Raw genomic sequence first — 25,929 nt, forward strand, 5'->3', positions numbered from 1 at the left:
GCGTGAGTTTAACGTTCCACTTTGTTCTACAACTCGCTTTGATGTGGGAAGTGAGGCACTGGAAAGCTTTCATCTATAGGGCGTTGCAACGAGTTTGCTTTTAACCCCAAAATGTGATTAAAAATTAGTACACGAAACTCCAGGTCCTCGTATGATGTTTCGAGTGATACGTCATATGCATAGTAATGTGTAATTGTGAAAAGTTGACAATAAATATGAAACAACAACAATAATAATGAAATTAACGAATAATAATGACCAAAAACAACACCGCAATCATGCCTCAGCTACCGTATTTGCCCCCCTGCCCAGATTTGCCCCCCTGCGACTTTTCCTGTTCTCAAGATTGAAGAGATCCATGAGAGGACGGCGATTCGCTGAGAGACTTCAAGGAAATACCTACAATTGGAAAACACAGTGAAAAAAACACTGAAACAAGTGTGTTATGTCTGAGGAGACTACTATGAAGGGAACAAAATATAAATTGATGAATAAATGAATATTTTTTCAGAAAAATTAACATTCACCTTATTTTTTGAAGAGACACCGTATATCTAAGACGATCTCTTGAATCAACGACTTCAGTAAGGCCTTTGATAAGATTAGTCACAAAACTTTATTAAAGAGACTTGCTGAAGTCGCTGTGAATGACTTAATTGAGATGGATAAGGTCCTATTTGAGTAATAGGTCACAAATGGTGGCCATAAATAGATTTACGTCACTCTTCTTCACGGTATCCTCCGGAGTTCCTCAAGGCAGCCATTTGGGTCCTTTATTCTTCATTATATACATCAACGAAATCTCTAGTTGCTTTAATTAGTGTAAATTTTTACTATATGCCGATCACTTGAAAATCTATCACACCGTAAAGTATTCGTATGACAGCGGAGAAATTCAGGAGGACTTGAAGTGGCTAAAAAAATTCTGTGATGATAATGATTCGTTTCTCAATCCACAAAATAGATTCGGGAATAATTATGGATTGAAGTTGTCATTTAATTCACATATAGAAAAAACCGTCAATAAATGTAATAGTATTATTGGATTCCTCAAAAGAAACTGTAAAAGTTTCAGAACGGCAAAAACTCTCCTCAATTTATATTATGCATATGTACATAGTAGGCTCTGCTTTGCATCGGTTGCTTGGAATCCTCAGTACTACATAAACATAGATCGTATTGAGAGATCCAAAACAAATTTCTCAGCAACATTAGTCACAAATTAAATTTTTCAATTAGGAAAGGATTAGTCCACTGCCCAAAGCTTTATTCCAAAATCGAGTTCAATGTTCAGAGTAGAACGTTGAGGCGTACAGAATTCTTTAAGTTAACTTGCACAAGGACAAATGCTGCTCAAAATTCACGACTTTATAGAATGCTTAAAACCTTCAACGAAATTTCCAATGATATTGAAAATTTTGAAATCTCTTTAGACTGTTTTAAACGCAGGATGAAAAAAATTTTCATTGATAAGTTGTGATCATTTCTGTAGTCTCTGTCACTCTTATAAGAATTATGTTATTCTTCGATTGTCCAATGTAATATACAAAAAATAAAAATTTAATAAAAATTTCTTTTTTCTCAAAGCCCACTTGGACTAAAATTATAAAGTGGGTTTTCTATTGGATTTGTTAATCTATTTGTAACCCCTATATTGGTAAATAAATAAAAACTTTACTATAGTTGCATTCTTTTGTTAATTCTAAACACAAACTATATGTGACATGTTGAGTTATTAAAATTTCCATTAAAAAAAATAGTTATTTTTGATTTCAATAACTTTCGAACTCATTTCGAATTAATCATTTTCACATCAAGATTAGTTACTTCATTTTTGATGCTTTACTTTTTGAGATGCTGAGTCTTTTCCTTTGTTTGTCTATATTCATTGTCTGAATATCATTTAAGGTTTTTGAATACTGAAACTGAATTGATTCTTCTAAACATATCATCCTTTTCCTCATTTGAGGAAAAACATATCGAGGAAACCATTTTTCAACAAAATGAAGTAACAAGAACTCAAAAAATTCATGTTCTCATTCATTGTTTGATATTAAAATAATAGACTATTATTAAACCACCGACTAGAAGAAACCCACTAGGGTCCAACATCTTTAGAAGTTCAGTTACATAGATAATGGATTGATGATATCAGAGCTGTCACTTTAGAAAATCAACAGTGTGTATTGGAAAAAAAGTTGATCTAATTTAATGCCTGAAAAATAGCACGTGATCGATCTTCTTTTTGTGTTTTGTCATAGTCTAGTAAAATCATGTGAAGTATGTAATTTTTTTGTTTCTAAAGGTAAATGCCACAACATATTGATCAAAATGTCCACTTTCGTAATTGTACAAAGAGGTGAAATACGTTTTTCATCGACACAAACGTCAGAAAAACTAAACTACTTTATTTTTTCTTTCAGCAAGCAGATCTCTGTCGGACCCGATCAAGACTGAGTCTGGAGTGTCAGTGGAGGCAAACGAAGCAGACGACGGAAAAAACGACAAGAAAAACAAAAGACAAAGAAGACAACGTACCCATTTTACTAGTCAGCAACTACAAGAACTAGAAGCTACATTCGCGAGGAATCGCTACCCCGATATGAGCACCAGGGAGGAAATCGCCATGTGGACGAATCTAACAGAGGCTCGGGTCAGGGTGAGTAAATTAAATAGATCAATTGGTCCTGAGATTGAAATTATTCACCAAACAGGCGGCAACTGGTTAGTTAGTTAGTTGATCGGGTGAACCTTAGCTCGCTTGAGTTTTAGATGAAGAGGAACGACAAGTGGTACGGTAAAAAACCATTTCATTCCATTTTAATGTATTTGATACACTGAACGAAATAATAAATTGCTTTATTGAAAGGGTTCAGCCTGAGACTGTAAATTTATGTTACTAAGAACCAAGTGGCTAAAGTATTGTCTCATATCATATGCAAATGTAAGATCATGGATTGAAGGTAGAAAATAATTCATTTTCAACCTTAATAATGTTCTGAAAATCCAACAAAGATCGTTTACAAGTCAGCATAGGAAAAGAAGAATGTTGAAATGGAAGCTTTCAATGTTTTCTTGGCGCATTCCAAGTTCATATATATTTTTGTCAATTTCACTTCAAAATAAAGTATTCATGCATCAATTTCATTATCCCAAATTTAAATTTTTTGAGTTGACTCGTTCAAAAAATTAAACGGGGGAGACATAAAAAAATGCACTGTATTTTTCTTCACCTGCAGATTTTAATTGAGAGCATTTGTCTTCATTGCCTTATCTTAAGGGATCGTTCTAATCGTAATGAACTCATTACGATCTATATCTGTATTTCATCACATCCACCTCTAGGAATGATCGATGGCTTCCTCGGCTAACTTCAATAAATTACCGATAACAAATAAGACACTTATTTTTTTGTGGGGACATAATGCGACTACGTGTTTTCTTATCGTCTGACAAGAAAATCAACACGAGGGCTAACAACCACTGGTTATCTCTCCAACACATGTTTACATGTGTTCGACTTCTTTGACGTTTCGCCGCTCCTTCGCCCGGGTAAACACAACACCGGAGAAGTGGATCGCTACAGCTTTCGCTTTGAAGAAGCGGTTATCGAAATGTTTATTTACTCTGATAACGACCATTCGATTGTTGGAAAAATTGTGTGTCAACAATTGGGGTTGAGGATGTATGTCGGTCAAGATGGACAACATGTCAGTTTGCGTTTCAAAGAACACAGGTCGGGTTTGGGTTGTGTTGGCAATATGTTGGACAAAACGATTAACATTATAATTATCGTTACAAAGAACATGCAACATGATACTTTACAGAGTTGACCGCGTTTAACTGGGGATGTTCCAGAGTTCATAGACGAATTTGGGAAAACTCGAAGTACGAAGTACTGCAGATAATTTAGTTTGTACATGCAGTTGAATATTGATTTTTTTTCATTTTGAAAGAGGAAGCGTTGTTAAATTTTCATGTATTCACCTATTCACCTTAGATATTAGTAACATCATTAAAACACAGTTTATAAAAATACTCCTAATATAAAATATATAAAATACTAGTACTATGTTCCTGTATAGCTGCTGTTTCAATGTTTTGACAGAATCAGAATCAACGAACTTAGGCATGCGCAGCGTTATAGAACAGTGCTTTCAAAAAATTGTTCTAAAGCGCCATCTAGTGGCGAGTTACAGGATAATTGATAGCCTGAAAACCTTCTTTATGAAAAATTACTTATACATGTAAGTTTATCACTTACCAACCAACCAACAAACATCCATTTATATATATATATATATATATATATATATATATATATATATATATATATATATATATATGATATAAAATATATGAAATAAATATATAAAAATACCACTAATATAAAAATATAAAAATACTATCAATACTACTCATACTAAAAAAACTATAAATAAACTACTCTGTTCAAAAAATAACGTGAATTTTAGTTTTTCTCAACAAATCAATTTCTATTTTGTCCTCTTCAAAGTAGTCCTCCTCAAAAATAATACACTTGTGCCAGATTTATTTCCAATCCTCTAAGTAGTTCTGAAATATACTATTCAGTATGTTTTTGATCGCTCTCAGCGATTCGTTTCTTACCTTCTCAATCGACGCAAAACGCCATTGTTTCATGGGTCTCTCCAATCTAGGAAACAGAAAAAAGTTACAGGGGGCCAAATCTGGTTAATGAGGTGGCCGAATAATTTCGTAGAAGAATTACAATGTTCACGGATCAGCTGCTGTTGTAGTTCGACTCATTTTCGACTCCTAAACTCTTTTATGGAGACAATATTTGTAGTTTTATTCGACAGTTTCTCACACCTGACATTTACACGACAATTCTATCCCACCGTGTAGGCCTCAGTCCGCGATGGCCATCTCGCTAATCCTCGTCAGATTTATGGTGTTAATCATGCAGGGATTAGCGTCGCTCGCTCCCTCTGTGTGTGCATGTAACTGGCTAGCTGGCCCTGCAGAATTACGCAGGCCACTATATCACACCTGCCTGCATGCATATCTCATTAATGTGTTATGATATAGTGACACGTTACTGCATGGAAGGTGTTTATGCTGAATGAGTTATCGGGAAGCCCGAGCTTCGACCCCATTGGCGGGGTCCCAAGCGACAAGAGAATGCTTGTAGCTTTCTTTCAAATGGATCCGGCTCGAAGGACCAATATTGAAATGAAGTTCGAGATAGCATTCTGGAAAAGCGAAACTTTGTTACATGATCCAAAATTGATTCTTAAGTTGGTTGAATACGGTGTTCCCAAGGCTCTGTATCTGGTGCAATACTCGCCAATATTTGTGTTAATGGATTGTTTCCTTGAAAAGCAGCGAGTTATGATTAGACTCCCCTATTTTGTGGTTGGAAGTATGCAATGAGACGTTGAAAACCAGTTCCCAATGAACGTGCCGTTGTTCATTCCCATTTTTTCAACAATATAGAAGTCTGGGGCTACTTTTCTGGTATAAATAAAATGTTGGTTCTCAAAAAAACATCCTTTGGTTTCCTTAGTATACGATATTTACCAAGTTGGAACTTGATATGAACAAATGTACTCATGTTTCCTGGGAAAGAAAGTTTTCGACTTTCTACTACTCCATCTTGATTTTTGGGGATCTTCCAAAGAAAGGAAGGAAGTAATCAATTTGAAAATGAGTAACTCTATACATGGATGTGTAGATCATGTAAAGAAGTAACTTTCAGACACAAACTGAAATAAAGTCCTCCTGAAACAGCTACTTTCATATAAACATTGAATTACAAGAAAAAAAAAATCTTTCGAAACAAATACTTCTATATAAACACTGAATTAAACAGAAGATAATTTTCTCTACTCAGTTTGTATTTCAAACATTCGTTGTGGAATAAAATCAGATATCATTCACATGAGTTCTACTTTAAAAGAATGGTAACAAATTGCACTTACATGGAACACTGTCATCCTCACTGGTATACATCGATGATTCGCCGTAAGACGCTTGCCCTAAGGCTCGTCAGTACCAAATTGGATAACATTATAGAAAATACACATAATTCATTCATGAATAACGATTTTTTCAGGAGGACTTTCTTTCAGTTTGTGTCTGAAAGTTACTTCTTTGCATGATCTACACATCCATGTATAGAGTTACTTATTTTCAAATCGATTACTTCCTTCCTTTCTTTGGAAGACCCCCTCATCTTTTATTGTATCATAAAGGAGTATTAGAAATCCAAAAACATTCTTTCCCAAAAATTAATTACTTCTAAAAATATAACCCCTTCAATTCTTACTTGTGTTTCAATCCACAGAATTGAAATTCCTTTAATTCCACAGTACACAGCGATTAACAGAGTTGATTGAACAAAAAATATAAGGAGCTTTTGATTACCTCATGAATTCAATACTTGAATTTGGGGAGAAATATATATAATCCACATTATAATTTCAACAAGATGAGATTACAAAGTATTCAAAACCGATTTGTGAGATGTCCTTACCAAGTTAGACCATCAGAAGATGACAACTTGCTAACTTGGTCAGCGAAAAGCTAGATCATTTTCGTGATTCCTCATCAACCTCTACCATCTGATATTTTCATTGTGAGTGCCTGTTTGAAGGGACTGGTGAATGATGAACTGATCAGGATTGTATGTGATAGAACAGAAATTTCTCTTGATTTATTATGGAAGTAATTATTCACAGATAACCAAAAACCCCAATATTGCACTCATATTTCGGAACTAATCCCACCGTCAAACAACTGGTAGCCAGAGATCTATGCAAATGAGATCCATTCAGATACTTCAACACTCTGCTACCTAATATTAATTTCAGTTATGAGGTATGTGGACGGCCATAAATCACAAAAAATTATTACCGTGGTGAGGTAGCCTTTTTAATATCTCATTTATGGAATTGTGAAAGGCGATAACGTAATTGACTGAACTCGATTAAAAGCCTTTACCGCAGAAGCAACGTCTATTGTTTATCAATTTTATCAACGATATGATGAACACCCAGATGGTCTCTTTCGAAATATATGGTTGAATGTTCATTGGAATTGAGTTTCTGCTTCTAGTGCTATTTCCTTCAGCCCTTTTTTCAACCTAGTCCTTCTTCAAGGTATGAGTTCTAAGTTTTTTCCCACACTAGAACAAAGCAATGTCTCGTGTTGAACTCGCGTCAACAGACATTGATATGGTTCTGGTGTGGAAAAAGTATTCCAAATCTATCCATCAAGTTGTCTTGGACACTAGCTCATCCTCTACAGTTAAGATTGAGCTCGGTATTCTGTAGGAGTCGAATCTGAGTCCGCTTTTATCCTTGATTTGTGTTGACATACATGTTCTTATTGTGGTAAATGTTATCACTGGTCTCTACAACTTCTAATATCAGTGTTATCTACGTTATATCTTTTTGGAACTAACTGCTGACCACCAAAAACACCTTGGACAATATTTCCGTTAGGGATATATTATCATATACTTCCTGTGATTGGATGTGAACCAAATCGAAATAGAAACATTATCGTTATTTTAATAAAAGGGATATCTTTCGGTTGAAACCTGTTAATGTTGGACATATCCATTTTCACTATTCACTTCGTCCCTTAAAGTGAAATGGAGAGAAATTCTCCAGTGAAATCCATAAATACGCTGACCACTGGATAAAGTCTAGTCTGGCGTGAAAGATGATGCTCTTTTCAGCCATTGCGAAGCTCTACAGGATCACGTTTGAGCTTTATGTAAAATCGATTTCTTGTGCAGTGTTTTGGAGGTGTTGATTTTTGCTCTGGCTTGAGCATACAATTGTGAAGTGGATTACAGGGGTCTCATTTAGAGAGTTTCTAAATCAGAATGAGTTGCTTATTCCATCGTCAATCTTTATTAACAGATTCCAAAATGAAGGTACTGAGTAAAAATAGAAAAACGGTTTCATGGTAACGTATTACTCGAACACGGAAATGAGTTTGTTGTTTTATAGTCCTGCTCAAAAGATCACCTTTTTATAGATCGATTTTTGGAAATATTTCTACGTTCTAGAGCTTTCAGAAATCCAAATCGCCCCATATTGGTCCTCTTAGTGTCGAATATTACTGATATAAATGCAAACATGATTTTACCCTTTGTGATCTTCACTCTTTGAGTAACAATTTGAATGATAATATAAAGTTCAAGGAGTTCATGATTGGCAATCAAAAAGTTACAAAAGTGGATTATTTTTCAATGAAGAGAGATAATTTTCTCATCATGTTGGATCCGATGAAAAACTAAGTGTGACAAGAGATGATGCTATAAAGTTAATCACAAATAGAGTCTAGAACGATAGGGAAAAGTTGATGCTGTTCCTTTCGTTTTATTTTCCTTTCTTTTTATTTTCTCTACGAATTCAAATTGAGCCAAATCTTACGACGTGATGTTTCTGAAACCGCATTGCACCAAATTCTTGAGCAGCGTACGCAGAATCTGTCTCAGGTGGAGGAACAAACCTCCCATGAGCGGGTTAGCAAACATGTGCACTCAAGTGGTGGAATCTAAGACATCGTCAGGTGTAGCTGACGTGCAAAAACCCTCATATGGAAAAGTTGTCGCCGGTATCAAAGTGAGAATCTTGCACCTTGACTATCCGACTACCTCATTACCGATGAAACAGCAGAGCATATACTTTGTGTCTGCCCTGCTGGGGACCGAATCAGGTTTTTATAGTTCGGCAGAGCCGTACTCTTAACATATGACCTGAAATACCATACAAACTAATCGGCTTCATTAAGAATCTGGGTTTATTTGGTCGAGTGTGAATAGGTGTGAGCCACAATAAACCCTTGCGGGTTGCAGCGGAGGGTAGAATAGACCCACTCACTTTGGACCTAATCTAACCCTACCTAACCTAACTGCGCCATGAGGGAAGCAAATTCCATAAAAAAAAGAGATGACATTTTTTCTGTCACATAAAAAATAGTCACAATGAAGTTGGTAGGGATCTTTCGAAATGGTGATTTAATTTTCCTCCACCCCAATGGCCAATCTCAAACCGATAAATCATTTGCTTCTTGATCTAATGCAGTGAAAATATTACGGTCGCCTGGCTGAAATTGCACGTGTCGATTTCAAATTAAATCTCGGCGCCAATTTTTCCCTCTTCAATACAGGAGTTAATCTCATTGGCGTGGAAAGAAGAAGTTCCAACGACAGTTTTGAAAAAAGTTCGGAAATTGTTATTAGTGTTGATGCAATTGTTAATTCAATTTATTTCTGGGTGAACGAAAGGTTATGATAATGATACACTATGTTCCTCTTGCCTGTAAAGTAATAATGGTACTGAGATCCTTGCAACTAAGAATGCTGGAGTCGTTTTTATAGGACCAGAACATGTTATTGGTGTCACTTTAGGCTTTTCCAAACAAATGCTGGATCCTTAGATTGCTAGAAAACCTTCAGACTTCTGGGATGACCTACTTTGCTCAACATTCCTAGTTTGGTTAGATGTGGACCACAATAAACCTTAGCGGGTTGCATTAGAGACTCGAAGAGCCCCAGTAACTTTGGACCTACCCACCTACCTATTCTTGAGTTGGTGACTTAGAATTTCTTCTTGGGGGCTGGTTCAAAGCTGTTTTTTGGCTGAAGTGTTGTGTCTGAGTTTATCTCTCACTGCTTTTGGAAGATTAACTTTTGTGCTCTGTTCAGAGTTTCGTGTTGAGATGGTAGTAGTACTATTAGTAATGGTAGTTGTAAGTTTTTTCACAATTCATTGCAGGTGAACACATAAATGTTCATCAGACTAGTCGAATATGGATTTTCATACTAGTATAAAATTCTAATATTGAAAGAATCATGTGATGAAGAAGAAATATTTACAAAAAACATGTGAAATATAATGGAGCTGCCTATCTTTCAGAAATTTTCTGAGACTCATAGTAAAATCCTATGTAGTAACTTATAGTAAGATCCTCATGCTGCCAAATGCATTATTAATGCATATAGTTCACTTTTTAATTTGTTTCAAGTACTTTGATCAGGATATTGTAACATTTTATTTGTTAATATCTATTTTATTTTTGGCCAAGAGTTATTTTGAAGAACGACTGATATATTTTGTTGTTATTTCTGGTGTCATGGTGGTGGATATTTTGATTCTTAGGGATATTTTTTCTTTCTGTTCAAAATCTATGATTAGTTTGGATATTCCATTTTTTAAATAACAAAACTAACTGTTTTTCGTAATTGCTTCAATAAAAAACAAACAGAGCTCAATTTGGCTTCCAATTTATCAATGTGTGGTTCCCAAGTTGATGCGCTATTGAAATTCCTAAAAATTTCATTGATTCAGTTTGTTGAATTATTTTTTTCATTTCTAGAGTTAAACTGGGATCGTAATAGGTTATTTCGGTAAAAAATGTCATGAAATATCATGGACAGATAAATAAAACATGATGGTGACAATAAACATGAAATGCTTGGGGACTTATATTTGCCTTTGTATAACACTTTTGAGCTGTTAGGACTTTTGAGGAAAGTTTGTATCATCTGCGAAAACAATTTCAAAATCCGATGCTGAGTAAGTCAGGTTGAAATGGATGGTTTGTGTTTTGATGGAGTTGACGTTGATTCGCCATTTCCTGAACCATTACGCAAAGTGTTTAATCATGTCTTGAGACTGGGTTTGGAGTATTCGAGTGTTTGGTTCCATATATTTCATGTGAGGTTCTAAACTTACTTTCTTCCTTTCTGATATTTTGTTTGATCAATGTTCTCAACGGAATATTTATGAAGCAGTGTGGTTATTTGTCGTTTCGTTCACGTACAGTTCCTGTCAGTGTGCCTCCCCTGCACCCCAAAATCCCGCCGCCACTGATTCCTGCTAAATAAGCATGCAGAGTGATTTACCGGGCAGCATCAGTGGAGGCCTGAATGGCTGCATAATCGCCTAGATGCATGCGGCCGGGATTTGGCCGTCCGCGGCCCGGCCGGGCAGTTATTGCCCTTCGCGGGGCGCCGCAATATATGAGCACCCCCGGGCCGCCGGGGGTATGACTTGTTAATCAGTGGAGGTTTCATTACGCCCAACCCTTGCGATCTTGTGTTATTGCGTCGGGCGATGAATTTAATAGCGATTGATTAGATGAGGATTTCGGTGTTAGAACTAGTTGGTTACTATTCTGCAGTGACTATGTGCCAGTTATAGCGATCTAGTTTTTCATAAACGAGAATACATTATGGATTACTGGATTACTTCTTAAGCTGATCCTGTCGATACCAAAACACAGTATTACCAAACAAAAAGTTTAGTTTTGTGTGACGGCATCAATCTGTATTAACTATTAACGTTAATGATATAAATTGGGGCCCCAGGATAGACCTTCGAAGCACTCTATGTGCTAGAGCTTTCAGAATCAGTTTGGTATCTATTTATAGGGTAGGACTCAAAGAAACTATATAACTCCAAAATTATTCTCAAGTAGCAGTGCATAACGTTATGCTGACCGATGAAAATCCAGGATAACGTTTAAAAGTAACACAACAATGTGAGATTTCCATCGGTTTGTGTTTGTTGAACATGCCTGAAGAAGTTATCACGTATGTATTATGTTGAAATGATACGAATAAATATACATTGAAAGGAGTATAATTCTGGGAGGGACTAGTTTTTGAGAAAGCAAAATTTTTGGCTTTCCACCTCTAACCTCTCTACTCCAACCTCAATTTGGTTCACTTCCCCGCACTTCAACTGAAAACTATCCTTTCATTCGACACATTCCAGCTGCGAAATGAATAATTTCCATCCCGCAGCTGATTTGTTCCAGAGCAACCGGAGCATATTAGTTGGAGCACATCTGAAAGCCAAACGCGATACTCCCGGAGTCCCGGCGTTACTTCGCAGATCCGGGAAATCCCACTAGATCCTCCGGGCCTCCGTTAACGGCCTCCGCGCTCTTCGCCGGAATTTATTTTTAATGAAGTGCGGTCGATCCGCATTTCCGGAGCTCTGTGCGCTGAACGCGAAATCGTTTCGCGAATTCTAACCTCAAAGTGCATACGGCGATCGTGGTGGCTGTGGAAATCTTCAGGAGGTTGTGTATGGAATAATAATGAATGAAGGATTTCGATACGGTTTGGATAATTGTCATTTGCTAAAGTGACGAGGAATTTATTTTAAACGGTTTGCTTTACTGGCCATTTTTGATAGTTCAGATTTGAAGACCTTTTTCCATCTTACTACCAATTCCCTCTCTTGTTAACAGTATCAGTACGGAAAAAACTGAAGATATTCAAATTGAAAAAGAAATATTTTTGCAGAGATTAGTTTTTTAGAAAAAAAGTAACCACGGAAGCAAAATGGCTCACTTAGGAACTTGAAAGCTTGGGTATTGCGGAACCAGGTTTCAGTATCAAAAACTCCCTAGTGTTCAAAAAACATCGTTCTGCAAGGAAGTGAGATTTTGGTTTGCTTTGAAGTTAGTTCTTTATTTCCTAGCGTCCCAGTTCCACAAATCTTACAATATTTCACGAAATTACTAGAGAAAAAATATTTCATTAATAAGGAAAATTATGAATTCGTCCCTTTCACTAATTTGTGTTTCCAAGAAGCAGGTCCCTTCCCTCTTGTCCCCCTACCTGGCTAACCTGTTCATAAGCAAATTTGAAATGAAAATCAAAGAAACGTCAAAGTATTTTTCTAGGATAAGGCTGAGATATGAGGATGATGTTTTTTGCGATATTCGATAACAAAGAATTTAATATTGAGGACTTTGTTTCCTTTTTTAATGACAAACTTCCATCAATAAAATTCACGTATGAGTTAGGAAATAAAGGACAACATTGAAAACCTATTTCAATGGCGTAGCCTTGATTTTCTTCATCATTTCATTGGTTTGAAGGAAATAATCGCAGTGAAACTCTGTGTTGGTGGTCTTGCCATAATTTTTTCCATATTTTTTTCGGTTTAAGAAAATAATCGCTTGAAAACTCTGTTTTGGTGGTCTTGGCATCATAATTTTTTTGGTTTAGAGAAACTAATCGCTGTATAACTGTGTTTTGGTAGCCTCAAGCTCAAATTTTTCCATAATTTCTTCGGTTTGAAGGAAATACTTGCGATGAAACTATGTTTTGGTGGCGTAGCCTTCAATTTTTCCATTATTTTATCAGCTTAAAGGAAATAATTGCTGTGAAACTCTGTTTTGGTGCCTAAGTGATAAATTTTTCATTATTTCATCAGTTTAGAGGAAACGATCGGTGGAAGACTCTGTTTTAGTGGCTTAGCATTCATTTTTCCATCATTTTATCGGAACAAAAAAATTATCTCTGTGAAATTCTATTTCGGTGGCGAAGCGTCCTTCATTTCATCGGTTTGCAAAAAATAATCGCTGTAAATCTCTATTACGGTGGCGATGCCCTAAGTTTTTTCATCATTTTATCGGTTTGAAAAAAATGATCGCTGTAAACCTCTGTTTTGGTGGCGAAGCCTTGAAGTTTTCCCATCATTTCATCTCATTAAAACTCAATTTTAACGGCGTAACCTTCAATGTCCTCATCATTTTATCGGTTTAAAGGAAATACTCGCAGTAAAACTCTGTTTTGGTGGCATAGCCTTCAATTTTTTCATCATTTTATCGTAGTAAAACACTGTTTCAGTGTCTTAGCATTCATTTTTCCATCATTTTATTGGTATAAAGAAAAGTATCGCTATAAAACTCTGTTTTGGTAGCGAAGGCCTCGATGTTATCATAATTTTATTGTTTCAAAAGAAATAATCGCTGTGAAACTCTGTTTTGGTGGGACTTGGCATCATTTTTTCTATTATTTTTTTTGGTTTGAAGTAAATAATCGCAGTGAAACTCTGTTTCGGTAGTATAACCTTCCATTTTTCCATAATTTCATCAGTTTGAAGGAAATAATCGCAGTAAAACTCTATTTTGGTGGCCTAGCTTTCAATTTTTCCACCATTTTATCGGTTTATCGCAGTGAAACACTTTTTTGGTGGCCTTGTCTTCATTTTTTCCATTATTTCATCGGTTTGAAGGAAATAATTGCTGTGAAACTCTGTTTTTGTAGCGAAACCCTCGATGTTATCATAATTTTATTGTTTTAAAAGAAATAATCGTTGTGAAACTCTGTTTTGGTGGGACTTGGCATCATTTTTTCTATTATTATTTTTGGTTTGAAGTAAATAATCGCAGTGAAACTCTGTTTCGGTAGTATAACCTTCCATTTTTCCATAATTTCATCAGTTTGAAGAAAATAATCGCAGTGAAACTCTGTTTTGGTGGCCTAGCCTTCATTGTTTCCATCATTTCATCGGTTTATCGCAGTGAAACACTTTTTTGGTGGCCTTGCCTTCATTTTTTCCATTATTTCATCGGTTTGAAGGAAATAATTGCTGTGAAACTCTGTTTTTGTAGCGAAATGATAAATTTTTCATTATTTTATCAGTTTGAAAGAAATGATCGCTGTTAGAATTTGTTTTAGTGGATTAACATCCATATTTTTCCATCATTTTAGCGGTATAAAGAAAATAATCGCCGCAGTGAAACACTGTTTTGGTGGCCTTGCCTTCATTTTTTCCATCGTTTTATCGGTTTGAAGAAAATAATCGCTGTGAGAATCTGTTTCTGTGAGAAGTGATCAATTCTTCATCATTCTATCAGTTTGAAGGAAACAATCACTGTAAGACTCTGTTTCAGTGGCTTAGTATTCATGTTTCCATCATTTCATCGGTATGAAGAAAATACTCGCTGTAAAACTCTGCTTTGGTGGCGAAGTCCTCAATGTTCTCATTATTTCATCGTTTCAAAGGAAATAATCGCTATTAAACTCTGTTTTGGTGGCGCGACCTTCAATTTTTTCATCAATTCGTCGGTTTGAAGGAAACAATCGATGTATATTTTCGCTGACCCTCGTACATGTTTCCAAAAGCAATTACTGACACCAGTTCTATAAACAGAGGGGTGGGCAGCGAGTGAGATCGTTTACTTGCCATTTGGTCATGTCCGTACTGATTGAACGGTCAAGCGTGCAAGCCAATGAACCGCGCTTAACGGAATATAAATTGAGATATTTGTCATGGAAGTTGTAGTTCTCTCTGATCGAACGTCGCCTGCGAACAATAAATAGACTTAGATTAAGTCCGCGTACCAGATTTCCAGATTAATGGGATTCCACAATGAGGTCGACACTTGGAAGTGACCGAGGACTCATACAATTTTTATTGCTAACGAGAATGGCGTGGATTGGTGCTGCATTCAGAAATGCCATCTCACTGTGGGTTCTACAAATATTGACCACACTATATAATTAATCTCAGCAGACAAATCTCTCACCAAACTTCAGTATAATGCTCGAATGTCTATCGCCTTATTATCCAAATTCGTACTGCACTTTCCGAACTAGAGTGATTATCCTACGTTGTGGTAGTGCTTATATAAGTCGATGAAAGTTTATAGATGTCACAATATTTTGATATGTTCTGAAATGTTGTGGCATGCTACTCTCGAATGTTCTGGTTCATTCTGGAAAGTTCTAGTAGACGAAACTTCCAGTCTTCATATTTTGAAAAGCGCTCTTTCTAGATACAATCTAAATCCTCCATCTTGGACAGGAGATGGACCAAAAACTCTAGGTATATAAACAGCTAACCCTTGTCTTTAGATTCAGTATCAATTTGCTCCTCCTGAAGATGCTAACCTTGTTAGCGAAACGCGCGTCGAGTGCAAAAATATCAGTATGGTGTTAGGGTAATTGATCTATAGAAAAAGTTTTCAAAAATCGGTTTGCGAAACCACTCACTACCTCACCTAACCCCACGAACACACGGCACTGATGAAGAAATATTGTGAAACGGACAAAAAATTAGTATTCAGCCAGTCCAGCTAGCCGAGCCTTTACTCCTCAACTACATTTGATAGCACGTTTACTAACTATCTGGGCGACTAGGGGCCGCAGACAAAAAATGTTTATGACTGTACTCTTATTTTTTTGCCGTTCCAATTGGGAATGGATAGACTATACCTGAGTTGTGTACTGAGTTGCGGTGTACTGAGTTGAACCTCAAAATACGGTTAAAGGCCTGAAATATCAAGTGCAACAGCTCTTGACCCTGCATGTTTCTCGATCTGGGATATACCGCGAACATTCCACCATATTCCAGAATATTCCGAGCTATTGTAGAATTCTCTCAAACATTCAAGTTCTGAATTGTTCTAGAACCATCTAAAAGCTCCCTGTCAGCCTTCATGACTCCAAATGCATGCCTTTCACTTAAAATGTGAAACCTCCACCATTTAACGCTTTTTATAGGATACTTTGGGTTTTGAGAACCATTCAGATTTTCTTATGATTCCACTGACTAATATTTCGAGATAAGGGTTAAGAAATTCTAATCTGTTCGATTTCAATATTCCACACCGATTGGTGGCCTCAACATTCCGTTTATAATTTTATCTGTTTGAAGGAAATCAGTGTCAGTTCAGTTTCAGTTTATTTTGGTTCAAAAGGAAGATACATTGCTGATAGTCAGTTCATTTTAGCCCCTCAAAGAAAAATGGTTCGCAAACTAAGCGCTTGTGGTTGTATGTTGTGCTTTTCATTTTTCTCTCCACGGAACACTCTAAGTAATAACTGGTACAGTATGACATGTGAATTATTTCATTAAAGATGTGAAAACGGAAAAAGAAAAATCAACTACTGATTAAAAAGAAGAGTAAAGCGATAGACAACATGAAAAGCAGAGAAAGTTGGTGAAATAAATTGTTGTGTTTTTGATAGTAGGTTATTTTATCAACATGGAAACATAATGTGATCAGACAATATAATACTGTAAGACGGTAGAACCAAGATAGTTACTTAGTAATTTACAGTATTTAGATATCTCATAAAATTAGTTCTGAGAATTATACATATTTCTTTTGGTGTAGAGTCATAATAAATGTATCGTTTGTGGTGATACATTTTTTAATAATTGTTTCATATATTTTGAAGTTTGACATATCCCTTGTTAAATAAAAACAACAATAAAAATTAATTGGCGCTCCGGGGCGACTTCATTGATGCCAGTGGCGCATTTGCTTTATCAGCTGCAGGAAAACCCGGAAAAACCTGCAGCACCACATCATCAGAAGATCTTGATCTTCTTTTGGCAGTATATTACACAATTTCGGTGCAAAATAATACATTGTTCCGTATGAATGACTTTTCTTGAATCGCAGTTGTGATAAATTTATGGCGTATCTAGTATTTTTTGATTTTGCCGGGCAATATTTTTATTTATTAGAAAATATCCAAACAAGACAATGGTATGCTTACAGGAGTTTAGCTTCAAGTAATAAGGTTTCGTTATACAACTGTTTTGTATCACACTGTCTAGATTCTTTCAAAATGATTTTAATCAGAGAATTTTGAATGATTTTGTATGTTATGCAGTATATTCTTTATCGCTCTCTCCCATACCGTAATAAACTATCTAATGACTGATTCAACAGTGAAATATATATATATTATTAATGAGTTTTGTTTTCTTAAAACACATCTTAGACTATACATTTTCATGTGTTCTTCCCACCTCATGTGATGGTCCAAAACCAGTCCGAGATATTTGATTTTTTTAACCTTTTCAATACTTGGATGCTACATAATGTTTTTGGTCAAGTAGGTTTGGTTTATGAATGTAAATAAAGAGACTAAAATTACAGCGAATCGTAAAGTTGTACCACGTATCTCGTTAAAATTTGGAGCCACAATGCGTTTGCCGCAAAGTTCCAATATCTAATGACACATTTATTGTTGGTAGCGTTAACCAATTCTATCCGGTAGTTAGAGGGATTGAATGTTTATCTTTCGATTTAGTGTATTTCGAAATGGCCGAAGCGTTGTGCAAATATGTAATATGGAATTAGGAGGACCATACCCGAGATTTAGTTTCCGAACCACACATGCCATTACAGATTTCCTTGTTACAATGAATATGTTTATTCGGATCCTCAATATCTATTACCATATCATCCAATTGGAACAATCAATTGATTCAAATGTACACATCAGACAATTTTGTATATTCAGCTACAGACTTATGGTTCAATTTATTGAGGGATTATTTGGAAAAAAAGGTTTTTGGCGTCATTACGGAAGAAGCGCGAGAGTAACTACAATAAAAACTATTTGTAATGAAATGCAGACATTTCTTTCAGATACAAACTCAAAAAAAAACAACTGCTTTCACATGGAATCACTTTTTTCTTTTGTGTAGGTGTTTCAATGTTCATGTGAAAGCAGTTTGGAAGGGTTACTTTCAATTTTCTTTCTTATTTTCTTTGGAAATTTTCCACGTTTTCTATCTGATGATGAAGAAGTAGAAAGCTGAAAAGTTTGTTTTAAAAGAAGACATTCCCGTTTCAATTTTAATAAAAGATCATTTATGAAAGCACCTCCAAAGAATAGACATTAAATCCAAACTTTTGTTTGCAAATCTTACAAAGGAAAATTGTCAAATATGAATTCGACAATTCATAATTGCAAAATGGAGTTTTTGATATAAACGAATTGGAAACTTGCAGTGTTTCGATTGAAGTGACTTTTTTTTTCAATTTAATTCAGTGTATCTGAAAATTAATTTAAATCAACCAATTTCATGTCGCGACTATTAAAACCTGACTAACTGATGTGAAAAAACAATTCATCAAATAAATTATGAGTTTTATACTGGCGAAAAGTTTTAGATTAGTTTGAAAGAATATTAAATATTCTGCTCGCAGAATTTTCTTCTACAATAATAATAACAGTAACAATAACATGGAGGTTTTGAGTACTAATCTTGAGGATCCTAAAAAACGTTCAGACAAGTCGATTTTAATTGGGAGGGGGGCAGTTTTTCCCTATTTACAACGTCGTCTCTTCAACCCTGGAGCAGAGGGGTGAACAACCCTTGGAATTTTAATAGGGAACTGGAGGCGAGTCGCACATTATTTGAAAGATCTTGGAATCCTCTAAACAACAGTGTACATTTTTTTTAATTTGGACGAACCATGTCAAATTTAGAGTTGAAGTTACTTACTTTATTCTCACGTTAGCATATGCTCAAAATGGGCACCTCCAGCTTCCATGCAATAATAAAGATTCTGCTGGAAACGTTCTCGAACATTGTGGAGCATTTCTGGAGTGATTCGGCGACATTCATTTGTGATTCGTTGCCGTAAATATTCGATTGATGCAGGAGGAGTACAGTAAATTCTGCTTTTCAAATGACCCCTTAGAAAGAAATCAAACGGTGGAAGGTCTGGTGATCGTGGTGGCCATTCGATAGTGCCCCGCCTCCAAATCCAGTGATCGAGAAAAGTCTGATCTAAATACTGCCGAACAGGCAGATCATAATGCGGAGGGGATTAACAATATCTTCCAGAAGCTCCAGATACATTTGTTTGGTTAAATTGCCTTCTAAAAACAATGGTCCAACAATACGCTCATCAAAAATACCGGCCCATGCATTTAATTTTTGTAAAAAAGTACTATTTTATTGATTAGGAATAATCTTAATATTCACAATACGAAGTTATAATTCTACAATAAACGATTATTGAGTAAATACTATATCAAAACATAATACAATGAATGAATATATGTATAAATATATAACAAAATACATTATTAACAATAAACAACGTGAGATTGAGATAATACAAATATCAAAACTATACAATAACTGACTCAATTCAGCTAAAAATCTATAATACAATATAACTTACATTCATAACAATCACAGATATTTTGAGAGTTTTTTCTTAAAAGATACAAGTGTATCACATTTTTTAATTTCATTTGGAAGGGAATTATATTCAACTAAACCTCGTATGAATAGTGATTTCATACCTTTTCTGGTATTACCTCTATCCGCATGAAAATTGTTTGTATTTCTAACACAGTGTTCGTGGACCTCATGATTAAACTTGATGAATTGTTTGAAATAAGTTGGCATCAAACCTTTGACAATTTTAAAAATGAAGGTCATTGCTAAGATAGTCAACCTTTTGGTTACTGATTGCCACTGTAAAGTCTCTAACATATGGATTATTTCCTGTTATTGTCTAACAGAAATAGTATTGTAGAACAATAGTCAAAATGTGGTTTAATGATACTATTAAAAACTGTCAATCTTGCTTTCAACGATATGTGAGCAGCTATTCTTGAGAACAAAAAGAGTTTTTTAAATTTTTTTTTCTATATTGATATAAAGTGTTCCTTATATGTTGAATTTTCATCCAATACAACCCCAAGGTATTTGAATTATAATTATAATTAAAGTTATGTTATCTTTATCTATATTTTTTATCCTATTGTAATTAGAAATGATCATAGCTTTTGTTTTTTGTACATTAAGTTTCAACTTATTTCCCTTCAACTATTTTTCAAGTTTAATTAATTCTTCATTCATTTTTTGAACAGGGGTCTCCACACAATCACCACTGCATCTGCATAAAGATTAATAAATTCACAATTAACAGAGCAGTTGATGTCATTCATGTATAGTATAAATAGTAAAGGTCCAATTACACTACCTTGTGGGACACCTATATTTATCTGCCTTGTAGTAGAAAAATGGTTTTTTATTTTCACAATCTGTTTTCTATCACTCAGGTTTTTAATTTCTGCACAGAACACCTCTATCTATTGTGGACGTTGAGTATACACTTCATGAAAAATGTGAGGATTTGAATCAGCCCGATAGCGATAATTATGGCGATTAACCGTGCCATTTAGAAAAAAAGAACACTGAAGCAAATGTTGAAAACAAAATGTGAATTTTCCACCGCTCGTTCACTAACCAACTCGCAAAATTGCAAGCGTCGATCCAAATCATCTTCATGCAGTTCTTGTGTTAATTTAACCCTGTAAGGATGTATTTTGTGGGTTTTTAAAATACGCCGAATGCTAGTTCGTGACACCACGAAAACAACTATCTTTCTTGTGTATGGTCAAGCTCAACATGGCCCAGAATTGCCACTTGTGTCGCTTCATTTGTTACTGGTAGTTCGATTTGCTGTTTTTTATTTGCTACAGATCCAGTTGCGCGAAATTTTGAAATCAAATCGCGACACATTCTTCCGATGTTGTTGATTGAACAGTTCAGCGGCTCCCGCAGCACAACGTCTATTTCCATAGTACAGTTCAATTAATTCAACCCTCTCTACAGTTGTGTAAACCATTGTTTTATCAGTAACACTTTACGGCACTCACTACTAGTAATAATGTAGATATCACTTTTAACATAAAAATGAGAAATAGAAACAGCATTTTTAATCATTTCTCAATTGTAATAGTCCTCTTATCAGAGAAGAACTAAGAAATTAACAAAAATGGAGCGTAATAAACAAATGAAAGAGTTCCAAATACCTTCCAACTGAGCAGTGGTGTACAACAATTTGTTGCTATCGTAAATGGGAAAATGGGAAAAGAAACTGTTCCCCTCCCAAAAAAAAACGACCTGTCTGAGGGTTTTTTCGGATTTGCAAGATTAGTACCCAAAACCTCCATGTCAAGTTTTCGATAGCCTACCCTCAGTCTTCCATTACTTTTGAATGTTGAAAATTTCAAAATGGACCTGAAAAAATATTTTTTTCAGCTAATCAGTAGTGAGAAGGTGGTAACTTGGTGTGGTTTTGTAAACTACCCCGTGAAAACCTCACAATGAAGTTTCATTTATATATGGATTCTTTTCAAGCATAGGCCAATTCAATCAATGACTAGCTGATTGAGAAAAAATTATCTCCTTGTAATTGTGCTTATCCTTCATTGATTACTGTCTTTGAAAAGTTCCCACATTTTTCTTAAAATTATGGACAAGTAGAAACTCATAAAATATTCCTTTCTCAATTAAATTATACTTATTTTTCAACCCTCATCATTTCGCTACATTATCAACTACTGCAGCCCAGATTAATCCCGGAAATGCCCGGCCTGGCCTAGAGATGGCGGCAGTTGTTCAAAAAATATCACTGTGTTAGAAAGTACACAATCTATAAAGCATATGTTTCAAGTTTGAAGACGCTGCGTTGTTTATTATTTGTTTGGCAGTCATAAATAGCAAATGTTGTCGTTGAATTTAATAAAATGGATAAAATTTTGGGGAGCAAGACAGTTTTTACTATAAAAACGATATCGAACTTATCAAATGTTGCCGGAAGAAGTGTATGTAGCTGCAAGGAGATTATATTGGAAAATAAATGCATTTTTTTCCAAAATTTTTGTGTTTTCTTCTAGAACCGCCCTCGTAGAACTCTCCAGTCCGGTGCTCTCGGAAAAAATCCTCGAATTCGTGCCGTCATCTTCCATTAAATCCGTCTTCAATCTGCGGTGTGCAAGCGTCTGCCCCCGGGGGTGGTGCGTCCCCGACGTGGCCAACGACCCATCTAATTGCGGCGGCGGAATGAAGATCGACGAGGTACGCCATTGGTCACGACGGCGCGAAGTTATGTCAGAGGGGAAACTGGTGGAACGTTATGAGGGGGTTGTTTCTCCCGTTGCGTTCGTGGAACATCGAAAACAACCCCTAATTGATCGGAGTGCCTGGAACGTAAACGTTGTTTGAGAAAACTTTTTCTCTAATAGTCTAATCAACAAGTTCAAAAACATGAAAAATAGAGATAAAGGTCCTAAAAATATAAGCGATAGCTCATTCGATTTGGAATCACCTCTAGAAAAATGATTTTTGCCAAACTATTTAAAAGTGTAAATTATGATTTTTAAAAGCAAAATTATTTCTTTTAAACAATTGAAATATAAAAAAAATCGATTTTAAACAATTAAAAATTAAAATTAAGTAAACATTTTTTAAATCATAATCATCTCTAGACAACAAAATAGCAAAAAAAAATTCTCAAAAATATTGAATTTCTCTATTTGTTTAAAACAATTTAATAAACAAATTACGTGAAAAATTCATATCCTATGTTAATAACTGCCATTGTTCAATGTAAAAACAGACATAGCTGAATATCGATTGAAAATAAAAAATTTATCAACAATTTTTACATATTTCATTTTGCAATAGTTATAAAAAATCATAATTAATAAAATAATAGAATTTTATGAACTTTTATGGCAGGATCTTATGAAGTATATATATCAAAAGGGCTCAACGAAGTTTAATATTTATAGGCCAATTATTTTTACTTTCTATTCCATTATTTATGCCAGTGGAGATTGGGAAAGAATTTGTTAGTTAACAATTGATTAACTTTATGAAAAATGGCGATAAAACTTTTTTTCTACGGGACTTGATTCATTCAAATGCTAAGAAGATACTAGATTTTTCAAATTTTTAAAATGACATTTTATGTTATAAAAAAATTATTTCTTTTGATAAACTCTCTGTAGCGGCAGCGCGCTTATGTCGTAACAACCGCGCGTAACCCTATTTTATCGGAAATATCCTCCTCTTTGAAGAGCTTTTTTCAAAATTGCTTAAATATTGATATTTTTTGAGTTATTAACGAAAAACTGAATACCATTTTTTTAAAATCTTATTTATCAATAATTGTAATTTTTTACCTGCACCAAAATCCTCCAAAAACATTTTTCTAGGGGTGATTCCGAATCGAATGAGCTATCGCTCATATTTTTAGGACCTTTATCTCTGTTTTTCATGTTTTTTGAGCTTGTTGATTATACTATAAATCAATTTGAACAGAATATTATGGTTTTTATTCCTGTTGGCAAATACTGATATCAGTATCCAAAACAGCTGATTCACTAGCCTATTCAAAACTTATTATACGGTCAATTTAGACATCTGAGGGTACAAAAAAGTAAAGGCTCAACTCTGTTCAATCATCCGGAGAATTTTCAGATGTGTCGAGTCTATTACTTTCCAAGCATTCCAAAATATTGAGTTCCAAACCTCTCTCTTTCAAATGTAATACTTTGAAGTTATGGCTGAGCTCTGCCACTTTTATGTTCCTTTATTCTTTGGGAGAACATTCGTTCCGTTTGGCCAATAAATAGCTTTTGTCACATCTATTTACATCTTCAGAAAGAGTTTATTTCAAAAGTGAATGTTTGGCACATTTTTTTGTTAGAATGTGAGGAAGTTAAAAGCCAAAATGTTTCTTTCCAGATACTCCCCTAAACATGTACCACATTACATTCATTTGTCGACTAAATATCGCTTCCCATGCTCTCACGGTTTGCAAAATACCCGAACAGAATCAATTCCGTCAAAAAATACACGATCGAAATTCATTAGCATATAACACTGCAATCCCGCGCCATTAACTTTATTTTTATTAGCCGTAAACAAATGGATGTTCATGGGAATACAAAACGCCGCTTTCCGACGACTCAATCAGCCCAAAAAACTCGTCGGGATAGGCATTCGATAGGCGTACAGGCACGCGCCTTCTACTAGCAATTCGAACCGCGATAATCACGTTGGCTATGCTGCCGCATTCTCATGCCTCATCTACCGGCGATTATGCCTTTTTTGGTGTGCGAACTCGTTACTCATTCGTCGTTCATTGAAAGCGGAGATGATTCGTTACTGTATACGAGGGGTGGTTTGGAAATAGTGTGTAAGCTCAGAAGAACCAGTGGAAAGTAAGGATTTGACTGTATTCATTCCGAACCAATCATATGTTTAAGTTAGATTAGGTTAGGTTAGGTTAGCTAAGGTTAGGTTAGGTTAGGTTAGGTTAGGTTAGGTTAGGTTAGGTTAGGTTAGGTTAGGTTAGGTTAGGTTAGGTTAGGTTAGGTTAGGTTAGGTTAGGTTAGGTTAGGTTAGTGAAAGGAAGGATTTGACTGTATTCATTCCGAACCAATCATATGTTTAAGTTAGATTAGGTTAGGTTAGGTTAGGTTAGGTTAGGTTAGGTTAGGTTATGTTAGGTTAGGTTAGGTTAGGTTAGTGAAAGGAAGGATTTGACTGTATTCATTCCGAACCAATCATATGTTTAAGTTAGATTAGGTTAGGTTAGGTTAGGTTAGGTTAGGTTAGGTTAGGTTAGGTTAGGTTAGGTTAGGTTAGGTTAGTGGAAAGTAAGGATTTGACTGTATTCATTCCAAACCAATCATATGTTTAAGTTAGATTAGGTTAGATCCAAAGTCAGTGAGTTTTTTCGACCCTCCACCGCAACCCACAAGGCTTTATTGCGGCTCACACCTATTCACGATGTAGGGTTCAATCTCAGGATTTCTTGAAAGGGGTTGCTGCTGATCCAATGAGACACAGAATAGGGTGCGAAACAGTCTATTTTCGGTTCGAGGGGGAGACAGAATACTTATTTGGTTGTTGACTTAGTTCTAAAATAATTATAAATGTTTCAATAAAATTGTTAAAAGTAGTTCATAAAAACTTCACACACGTGTTACATCATTTATAGTAATAAAAATCATTACCCACCTAAAATAATTACAGGCACGGGACTCGACGATGAATCTTGTCCTTAAGGACCACAGTAAGATAATTTAGAACGAAGTTCACTTAAAAAAAGCAAGCGAGAAAAATCTTCGAACAATCGAGCAAATATAGCGCATCAAAAACGTTTTCACTCAGGTCTCTAGAGACAAAAAAGAATCTCGACAGTCGTTCATAAAAAACCCGACACTGAAAATACTTTGCAGATGCAAAAACCCGTCAAAGTGAAATATTGGTTGCCTGTCCCGGAGGGCATGAGAGCCGTTGCTACTTATGATTAAGAGTGGTAGAAAACTGTAAACAACAGGAATCGGCTCCAGTAGATGAACAAGGCGGATTCTGGCACACTTGGGAGTGGGGGGAAACGTCATCGAATCGACTTGGTACTCCACCTAACCTATCGGCCCCCTTGGCCGATAGGTTAAGTGGATAAATTACCGAGAAAATTCACCAGATGGCGAAACGATACAAGTTAAAATGGAAATAAATCAAATAGATGTGTTTTGTCACAACACTC

General features: G+C 35.4%; 1 protein-coding gene across 3 annotated transcripts in view; it reads left to right on the forward strand.

Moving 5' to 3' along the window:
* Ptx1 (pituitary homeobox homolog Ptx1) overlaps positions 1 to 25,929 on the forward strand; it is a 168,131-nt gene that overhangs the window by 130,942 nt on the left and 11,260 nt on the right. For all 3 annotated transcript variants that reach the window (XM_074169238.1, XM_074169237.1, XM_023163918.2), the window contains exon 4: positions 2,424 to 2,659. In XM_074169238.1, the coding sequence (XP_074025339.1) occupies positions 2,424 to 2,659 (236 nt within the window). The remainder of the gene's footprint in view (positions 1 to 2,423; positions 2,660 to 25,929) is intronic.

The sequence above is a fragment of the Leptinotarsa decemlineata genome, unplaced genomic scaffold (genome assembly GCF_025532065.1).
Source record: "Leptinotarsa decemlineata unplaced genomic scaffold, Ldec_3_MD MMD2_P_RNA_scaffold_5, whole genome shotgun sequence".
Classification (NCBI taxonomy): domain Eukaryota; kingdom Metazoa; phylum Arthropoda; class Insecta; order Coleoptera; family Chrysomelidae; genus Leptinotarsa; species Leptinotarsa decemlineata.